Source organism: Rhinoraja longicauda, chromosome 1 (assembly GCF_053455715.1).
Source record: "Rhinoraja longicauda isolate Sanriku21f chromosome 1, sRhiLon1.1, whole genome shotgun sequence".
Taxonomy (NCBI): Eukaryota; Metazoa; Chordata; class Chondrichthyes; order Rajiformes; family Arhynchobatidae; genus Rhinoraja; species Rhinoraja longicauda.
The window spans coordinates 48567512-48577736 of NC_135953.1; the positions used below are offsets into that span (position 1 = coordinate 48567512).

General features: G+C 41.1%; 1 protein-coding gene across 1 annotated transcript; it reads right to left on the minus strand.

Annotated features, from left to right (window-relative positions):
- Positions 1-1126: 1126 nt before the first annotated feature.
- Positions 1127-8029, minus strand: LOC144592309 (granzyme K-like). The gene is made up of 6 exons (XM_078396841.1): positions 7972-8029; positions 5144-5300; positions 4530-4680; positions 2111-2380; positions 1646-1707; positions 1127-1319 (listed from the first exon to the last, which is right to left on the minus strand). Exons 1-6 carry the CDS (start codon positions 8027-8029, stop codon positions 1199-1201), a joined length of 819 nt encoding a protein of 272 aa, XP_078252967.1. The 3' UTR covers positions 1127-1198.
- Between the last annotated feature and the right edge of the window lie 2196 nt (positions 8030-10225).

The window sequence follows — 10225 nt, forward strand, 5'->3', positions numbered from 1 at the left end:
CCTTCCGCCAGCCACTGCTGCTCCTACGACTTTCAGAAAACACGAACAAATCCTCCCCAATTAGAGGACTCTTTCAACAAAGAGAGTCTCTGCTTTCCCCGTGTTTACTCCTCTTCCACGTTGTCACACACCTTCGTTCTTTTGCTATCCTTGGTGTGACAACCTCACTGTAGGTCTTGTCCATGAAACTCTTAGTTTCCAGGATGATCCTGAGGTCATCCAGCTGCTGCTCCAGTTCCCTAACGCTATCCTTCAGGAGCTGCACCTGGACACAATTTCTGCAGGTGTAGTTGTCAGAGGCACCAGCGGTGTCCCTGACTTCACACATCCTGCAAGAGAGACACTGTAACAATTTGCCTGCCATTACTTCAGTGGATTCAAGTGTAGCCTCCTTGCCTCAGCCTCCTCGCCGAAGACTCTTGAGCCAGAGACTCGCACTTCCCCTCAACAGGCCACTCCCCGAGACCTGAACTTAATTTTATCTAATCAAGTCATCTATCCATGCAACTAATTAGGATGTCTCAGCCAATCCACTCCCTCGCTGGTCTGGTTGCTGCTCCTCTGCGACCTTCAAGGTAATTGCCCCGGGCTGACTCTTGACTCTTTTTTTAAACCTCCCGAAGTATACTCCCCTCGGAGAAAGCCTTCCTTCAGCCAATCCACTCACTCGCTGGTCTGGCTGCTGCTCCTCCACGACATACAAGGTCATTCTAATCAATTCCTTGGACCAACTCCATGTGTCCTCCCATCTTATTTCCCAGTCATATTGTCATCCGATGTTCATTTATTTCTCATTCCCTCCCTTTCAAAACTCTTAGCGTGTGCAATCCACAACTGGGATCGGAATTGGGCATTGTAAAGTTTCCAGGGTGAACACAGGCGGACCTGGAACGTGGGTGAGGGGGGGGAGAACAAAGGAGGGACTAACGTGGGATACTTTGTAACTTTGTCAGCGCCCTTTACTGTGACTTGTCTCATGTGATAATAAACTATGAATTAATTCATTCATTCCGTTCATTTTCACAATGCATAAATGTTACTTCAGGGAACAGGGAATTTAACAATTCTATTTTTTATTGCAGTTTGCGGTAAAATGTTACACAATGTATTCAAGATATAGATGGAAGCATGCTGGTTATCTAAGCCAATTAATTGAGCATCATAGTTAGCAAAGCAAAGTGAAGTAGCACACTGATTCTCAATACAGCTCTTCATCGGTCATATTGTAAGCCTGAATGGCAATAATTTTCCAAATCCAACAAAGGTATTTATCAGAAACGAAAGTATAAACTCCAGGCTTTTTGGGATCTGCACATAATAATAATAATAATAATGCATTACATTTATATAGCGCTTTTCTAACACTCAAAGACGCTTTACAAGGTTTACTAAAACATAAAAGAAAATAAATAGATAAATGAGTAAACGAAGAGAAAAGGAAAAAGAAGGTGAGGTAACAGTCAGTGATTGAAGGCAGTGCTGAAAAAATAAGACTTCAGTGATGTTTTGAATGTGGTGAGTGAGGAGGAGTCTCTGATGGTTTGGGGTAGTGAGTTCTTGAGTGTGGGAGAAGCAATGGAGAAAGCCCTGTCCCCCCAGGATCTGAGTTTGGTCCGGATGGGGGGGGACAGAGAGAGGGTGGAGAGTGCCAAAGGACACAATCCCCCTGTACTTTCCGTTGCAAACCAAAGGACCTCCTGAATCGTCCTGGAAGAGAAAACAATAAAGGTAACAATTCAGTAGAATTAGATAAAATAATACATCACCAACTTTCAATCTGACAACACATCACAATGTTATATTTATTACCCATGCCCAGCTGGTTTGAGCAGACAGTAATTTCACAACTTGGAGCATATATAATGTGCCTAATCAAATTCACAAAGAGTCTTTAAGTGGAACAGTTTTCTTGAGAGAATAGTAATGTTCAGCTATTTAAAAAAAAAACATTTACAAAAACAAGCTACAATAATGCCAGGCTAAGGCCATTGTGAGGATGGATGGAATGTGTCAATCTGTAGAAGGCACCAGTGAACCATTGGGGCTTTTGCACACACTCCCATGGCTTTATGGCCATTTTACTAATAACAATGCTACACAGCACACTCACCTTGCACGAATCTCCTCGGCCTTCACTGTCACCAGCACAGATCATGTTAGGGGTCACTTCAGGTTGGTGATTGTAATAGTCCTTGCTGTTGCATGTATTACGATCTATTACTTCTACTGTCACCTCTTGAAGTGTGTCAGAGTTATCAAATAAACCTGTTGCTCCCCATCCTGCCACTATGCAGGATGTTCCAGCATCCAGATCTTTGACCATTCCTCCGGGTAGTTTGAGCACTTTCACATAATTGTTGATCATTGCATTATTCTCCAGCTGTGATACAATAACAATTTATTCTCATTCATCAAAGAGTGAAGAATATCTTAAACTATTGCGTTATTCAAAAGAGGTTCGTTAGTTTCCCTATTTAAGTACTTCATTTGCTGAAGTTCTGTCCTTTGCAGAATGAAATGTTTATTTTTCATTTTTTCAGATGATCAGAGACAAGAAAAATTGACCATAAAATGTAATTTCAATTACCCTTCAGGTGATATATGAAAATATTGGTGAGGCTGATGTTCATAAAGCCCTACGCTACTGTTGCGGATGATCGATCGATCGATTGATTGAGTGAGTGAGTGAGTGTGAGTGAAAGGTTCAGCGGCAAAATGCTCTTCAGCTCACCAAGTCCACATGGATCGCCGATTAACACTAATTTAACCCACTTTCACAGCCATTCCCTACACACTTGGGGCAATTTACAGAGACCAATTAACTTACAAATGCACACATCTTTGGGAATGGGGGGAAAACAAAGTATGGGTTGGTGGCATGGTGGCACAGAGGTAGAGCTACTGCCCTACTGCATCAGAGACCTGGGTTTGATCGTGACTATGGGTACTTGTCTGTACGGAGTTTGTACATTCTCCCCGTGAGAAATAATATAGTTTGAATGTCATTAAAGTGGAACATATTGCAGACAGAATGGTAAAGCTGTCAACAATGAATTTAGTTGTCATGTCATTTGTTTTCTATGAAAAGCTGTGGAGTCAAATCAATGGATATTTTTGTGGCAGAGATAGATAGATTCTTGATTGTATGGGTGTCCAGAGTCATGGGGAGAAGGCAGGGGAATGGGGTTAGGAGGGAAAGATAGATCAGCCATGATTGAATGGTGGAATAAATTTAATGGGCTGAATGATCTAATTCTGCTCCTATCACTTATGACCTGATGATCTTAAATATACTCATAATCTCGCTATGTGTTGCTTTGCTTTTCTTTAGGTTATTTGCTCAAATAGCATTTTGTTTGCCACCATTTTGTTTGCTGCCGTTTTGTTTGCCACCATTTTGTTTGCATTTTGAGCTGCTGAGTAACTGATTTCATGGGTCTTGTTATTAAGTAACAAGTTAAAAACGAGTTATTTTCCATCAAATGAATTTAATTCAAATAAACATGGCTGGCTGTTTTGTATCATTTTACTTTCCAGTGTCTTCAGTGAACTGTACAATAAGGCAGAGTAAAACAAGTGAGTGATACAATATGTTCCTTTCTTCTCTGGGTGGCTTGCTTAAAAATGACCCCTCATATTCCTGCTGGGATGCTGCTGAGGCTGAATGCAGATTGATTGTTGGCAAAAAATTGGATATTATAGAGATTATTATTACAAAGTTGATCTCAGCTCTCTGGAACACTCCTGCAGCTGGAAAGTGGAGGTGTTTTCTTGCAATACAGATAAGAAGAAGGATATGTAATTCAGAACATTTCTTGATCTCATTTGAACATCAGGAAATGTTGATGCTGAAATTTTCTTCATGAACTTCTATCTAATCAATTCTTTAATTCCAAATGTTAAGTTTCCTTAACTTAAAAGGGGACATTTCCTCATCAGTTCAGTGCACCATCTGACCAAGGAGGCTCCAAACTCACACAGAGACATCTGATCTCATCTGTGACTAATACACGATTCTTTTACACAGAAAATGGTGGGTGTCTGAAATATGTTGCAAGGGGTGGTGGTGGATGCAGATTGCTAGTGGTGTTTTTAGACAGACACATGGATATACAGGGGCTGGAGGGATATGGAGCATGTGCAGTTAAAAAGGTTTAGTTTAAGTAGGTACCATGTACGGCACGGACATTACCACCCCAAAGAGCCTGTTCAGTACAATGCTGTTCTATGTGCTACATCCTACAGCTGGTCAGGTTATGGTAGACGAAAAGTAGTGAAAAAAAACACATCAAATGCTCATTCTAATGATCCTTGCTGAGAAACTTCCTGACACATAAAGGAGGAGGACAAGGTTTATTTGATTTCCCCTGGGCCAAACGGCATCCTAGATATCACCGTAAGTAATCTGAAAAATCATTCCCCCAAGACATTGAAAACATAACTGTTATTCTTTTGTGAAATTAAACATTGCTCAATGAGCAAATTAAGAGCTCAGAGCACTGTATACAGATAAGAAAGAAAATTCATACTTCCAGCAGCATGATGTCATTTTCCATAGTTTCACCACTGAATTTTGGATGGGGAATCTGCCTCTTGATATGAAATATTTGTTTACTCGACTCGTTTTGCGAAAAAGAATGTGCCCCAAGAACCACTTGAGACTTCTGTCTGCCATCGTTGCTGTCAATCGAAAATAAACATAATTACACTTTTTCTTAAAAAAAGGCCATTTTCAGAAATTCATCAGGAAGCCAACTAGTAAAAATTAAAATTTGTGGAAATATAAGATATATATATATATACCACATCATATTTGGTAGTTAACAAATGTGTAACTTCCAAAGGGTGATCCGTACCCAATGATAAGCCAAGACTTTGCTCGATTAAAAGTCATTAATGTACCCATCAAAACAAATTGCTTGTAAGTAATACCCTTAAAATACTGAAATCTTGGGTCTGAAATAGGTATCGTATAACTGACCATTCAAATTGAGTCTTTTAAGACAAAAAATGCCATTAACCTGGTGATCTACATATTAATGAAGACATGACAAAACAGGTAGAAAGTGATAATACCACACAGGCTGGGATTAGGGACTGAACACATTAAAGTAAATTTTTATTCATATACCTTAGGTCTTACCTTTCACAGTGAGCTGCAGTTAGAACCCATTTAGGGTTGATCAACGCCCCTCCACAATGATGAATATAACCCTCCCCCATAAACTTTTGGAAGGATGCCATGTAGGGTCTTGAATGACGTACAGCGTCATGACCACCAAAAATTTCATCTCCATGATCTGCAACAGATAAAAGATATTGAACTTTTTTTTTCATATGCAGGCTCTGAAGATAACTGACAAGGCCAGTATTTATTGTCCACCCCTAACAAGATTGTGGATAAAATGAAATTATTCTGAATAGATCTTTACGTGATTAATTGAACATTATTATGTAACCAATAATAGAAGTAGAACATTCCAAAAGAGTTCCAGTGAGATTTCATTACAATATCCACTGAAGATTAAGAAAGGTGGAGTTGAATTTCCCTTCTTCATGCAATGGCATAGTCTGTACTCGTACGATATTCATCAAGAATTTTATAGCACACAACTTTGGACTGACAAGTGGCAAATTACATTTCACCACATGAGTGTTTGGCAATGACCAAGTCTGAGAAGATGGAACGTTACCGTTTCTCTTTGAAATTTAGTGACAGAACCATAAAGCAAATTGGACCAAAAAATGTAAATATTATGGTTATAAGGGTAAGGGTCAGAGGCTGAACATCCGACTAATGGTCCAATGGTACTTTATTGTCACATGTGCCTGGGTTCAATGAAATTTCTTTGTTGCATACAGTTCAGTAAAAATCTTACTATACTTAAGCACAATCATACTTAAGTACTCTCCCCGTTCCTTTCCACCACCTGCAAGTCGGGAACGGATTAACAGGCTCTCAACTTGCTTGGAGCACAAATGTTCCAACAACAGTAAAATATTATGGCACCTTCCAGGAAAAGAACAGAGTTGATTCATAGGCAATCCAACACCACAGACCTTCACTCCCTTCACCAGTGGCTCATTGTGCCGACAGATTATAACTTTTGCAAAGTCAGTTTATTTCCAAAAGCAGATCTGAAAGTTTTGACCTCTATCAGCAAACAGGACGAAGACAGCAAGGCAGTAATACACTTTCATTCCAAGTCACACACCATCCTGGATTTGCAAATATATTGCCATGCTTACTTCCTCACAAGGTCTAAATCCACACATTCATGCACTGTAGAAATAACTTCAACAAATGTTTTCAGCACCTCAAACAAGTGTCTCACTACCATCTTCTCAAAGGCAGTTAGAAATGAGCAATAACTGTTCCTTATGCCAATAACACCCATACTTTTCTAACCACTGGTGTAGCATGGCCACATTCAGAGTATTGAAGGCAGTTTTCATCCCCCATTACAGAAAGGATCGGGGCTTTGGAAAGGTTACAGAGAAGGTTTACCAGAATGCTGGCTGGGTTAGAGGATAGTAGCTACACAGAGAGGTTGGACAGACTTGGATTGTTTTCTCTGGAGCATTGGAAGTTGCATGGAGACTTGATAGAAGTGTATAAAATTATGAGAGACATTGAAAGGGTAGACAGACAGAAACTTTTTCCCAAGGTGAAAATGTCAAAGATTAGCGAAATTAGCTTTAAAATCAGAGGGGCAAAGTTAAAGGAGAAGTGCAGGGCGTTTTCACACAGAGTGGCTGGTGCCAGGAACATGCTGCCAGTGGTGATGGTGGAAGCAGATACGATAGTGACATTTAAAATACTTTTGGATAGGTACATGGAAATGTAGGAAATGGAAAGGCATTGATCACGTGCAGGCAAAGGAGATTAACCTGACATCATGTTCAGCACAAACATTGTGGGCTGAAGGGTCTGTTATTGTGCTGTACTATAGACAATAGACAATAGCTGCAGGAGTAGGCCATTCGGCCCTTCGAGCCAGCACCACCATTCAATGTGATCATGGCCGATCTATGTTCAGTGTATATTGTATGTTCTATATTCACTGGCTGCTCTGTGTTCCTTCTGCTGGATTACCTATAGCAACTTACCAAAGTTCCTTTATCAGCACTCCTAAGCTGCAACGTGGACCATCTTGGAACCAAGTGCAGCAAAAACATGGGAACCTCACCACTTACAAATAGATCAAGATTCAAGATTCAATTTACCATACAGCCATACTAAGTGAAAAGCAACAAGACCCACAAGTAAAATTTAACATAAACATCCACCACAGCAGATTCCACATTCCTCACTGTGAGGAAGGTAATAAAGTTCAATCAACATCCTCTTTGTTCACCCGCAGTCAGGGCTGTTGAACCCTCCGCAGTCGCCGCTGCCGATGGTCCGATGCCCAAGCCCTTGGATGATCGAACACCAGTGTCAGGATGGTTGACTAACTCTCTGCAGCATGGAGCTCCCGAGTCGGCCTCTTCTTACCAGAGACCGCGAGCTTCACGATGAAAAAGTCCACAGGCCCCGCAGTTGGAGCTCTTCAGAGACGATCCTCGGCAAAGGATTGCAGCTCCCGATGGTAAGTCTGCGCCGAGCCCGTGGCTTGAAGCGCCGAGCCGGTCTCCAGGAAAGGCCACCAACTCCTCGACGTTAGGCCGCAGAGGGGACAGAGATATGACACGGAGAAAAATTGCATTTCTGTCGAAATAAGAGATTGAAAAAAAGTTTCCCCCAATTCCCTCCCCCCCACCCCCCACATAAAACAAACCAAGAAACACTGAAATATACTTGTAACACATATTAAAATAAGTAGAATAAGTAGAAAGGGCAGACAGACTGCTGGCAAGGCAGCCACTGTGGTGACACCACCCGATGTAACACCTAAAGTAATAAACTTTACTGAAATAAATTATAACATGAATACAATAAGGTTTAATATTCCTTATTTTGTTACTTACAGGATGGACTTAGAAAGATGATAATTAGCAAAACATGCAGATTGTACAGTCGTTTCATCTTTACTTCTTGTGCAATCACACACTACATCTGATGTACCTAATCAGATGTACAGCACTTTGGTCAACGTGGGTTGTTTTTAAATGTGCTATACAAATAAAATTGACTTGACTTGACTTGACTTGACTAAATGATGCCAAATGTTCTTGGGTAATTTATATTAAACTCAGTGGGGAGTGGTTAATTAATGCCACACCAGTCAGAGGTTGGATTTGCACATTTTCTAATGTGTATTCACTGTAAGCCATGTAGCAGGCTCAGAGCAAACCAGAACATTGAATCAAATATTAGGGGTTTCACAAATGTTGTACTGAGTGAGGGAAGGTGAAAAGCTTTTGTTCGCATGCTATCCAGTCAAAGAAAAGACAATGCATGATCATAATCAAGCCGTCCAGAGTGCCCAGCTAAAAGGTACAACATTTAGTACAAGATAAAGTCTGATAAAGAACATCAAAGATAGTTCCAAGGTCTCTAATGAGGTAGACAGGAGGTCAGGACTGCACTGTCGCTGATGATAGTACCGGTCAGTTGTAACATGTTGCTTGAAATTCCATTCCAATAACCTGATGACACACAGGACATATTTATTCAGTCCTGCATGAATGCATAATAAATGATGCCGAAAACTAGCATTAAATTTGAGAAACCATCGATTGAATAAACCACTTTACTGTGGCTTAATTTTGAATGAAAATTATCCAATTGAAATGGTATTACTTAACTGGCAGCTTTTTGTCCATAACAGTTCAAAGATTGCAGAGAGCACTTATCAAAATCCATGATCCATGAGGTGTATCAGCTGTGATTTGTAATGTATTAGTTAGAATGAAAGGAGAGGGACTTTGATTGGACCGATGCCAATGGTAAGATGCAATGCCATCAGATTTCCTGTTTCTGACCACAACTGACCTGCAACTGCTCCTAGAAATCCTGTCCATGTGGACAGAATCAGGCTCAGTTCTGATGCAATGCACTTCATATCATCTATGAGTCAGAAGTAGGGTCTCGACCCAAAATGTCACCTATCCATGCACTCCAGAGAAGCTGCCTGACCTGATGAGCTGCTCCTGCAATTTGTGACATATTCAGTATTACCAAGCATGTGCAGTTGTCTATTTGACATACGATGAAAGAATGGGTTGACTGGGCAAGTATTCACTGGAATTTAGAAGGATGAGAGGGGATCTTACAGAAACATAACATTCTTAAAGGATTGGACAGGCTAGATGCAGAAAAAATGTCCCCCATGTTGTCTGAGTCCAGAACCAGGGGTCACAGTTTAAGACAAAGGGGTAGGCCATTTAGGACTGAGATGAGGAAAAACATTTTCACCCAATGAGCTGTGAATCTGTGGAATTCTCTGCCACAGAAGGCAGTGGGGGGCAATTCACTGGATGTTTTCAAGAGAGAGTTAGAATTAGCTCTTTGGGCTAAATGAATCAAGGGATACGGGGAAAAATCAGGAGCGGGCTACTAATTTTGGACGATCAGCCATGATCATATTGAATGGCAGTGCTCGAAGGGCCGAATGGTCTACTCCTGCACATAATTTCTATGTATCTATGTATCCATTGAAACTTACTGAATAGCGAAAGGCCTGGATCGAGTGAATGCGGAGAGGATGTCTCCACTAATGGGTGAGTCCAGGACCAGAGGGCAGAGCCTCAGAATAAAAGGACGTACCTTTAGAAAGGAGATGAGGAGGAATTTCTTGAGTCACAGGGTGGTGAATCTTTTTCCACAGAAGGCTGTGGAGGCCAAGTCACTTGGTATTATTAAGGTGGAGATTGACAAATTATTGATTTAAAGTTTTCAAAGTTTTCAAATGCCTTTTATTGTCACATGTACCAATTAAGGTACAGTGATATGCGAATTACCATACAGCCATACAAATAAAAATCAACAAGACACACAACTACAAAAAAGTTAACATAAACATCCACCACAACGGATTCCCTATATTCCTCACTGTGATGGAAGGCAAAAGAGTCCAATCTGCTTCCTCTTTATTCTCCCACAGTCAGTGCAGTTGAACCATCCGTCGGGGCCATCGAAGGTCCTGCAGCCGGTGATCGAAGCCCACATTTCGGGGCGATCGAAGCCCTCACTTCGGGGCGATCAAAGCTCCCATGTCAGAAGCGATCGAAGCTTCTGCGTCTGTGCGGTCGAAGCTCCTGCGGCTTGGATTTCCCGAAG

Excerpts from the sequence above, each read along its gene's own strand:
- LOC144592309 (XM_078396841.1), bottom strand. The coding sequence starts at position 8,029 with ATGAAACGACTGTACAATCTGCATGTTTTGCTAATTATCATCTTTCTA. Across the intron at positions 5,301-7,971 it reads CATCTTTCTAAGTCCATCCT|ATCATGGAGATGAAATTTTT; the intron begins GTAAGTAACAAA and ends TATCTGTTGCAG. Across the intron at positions 1,320-1,645 it reads GGGATTGTGTCCTTTGGCAC|ATTATGTGCAGATCCCAAAA; the intron begins TCTCCACCCTCT and ends ATTATTATTATT.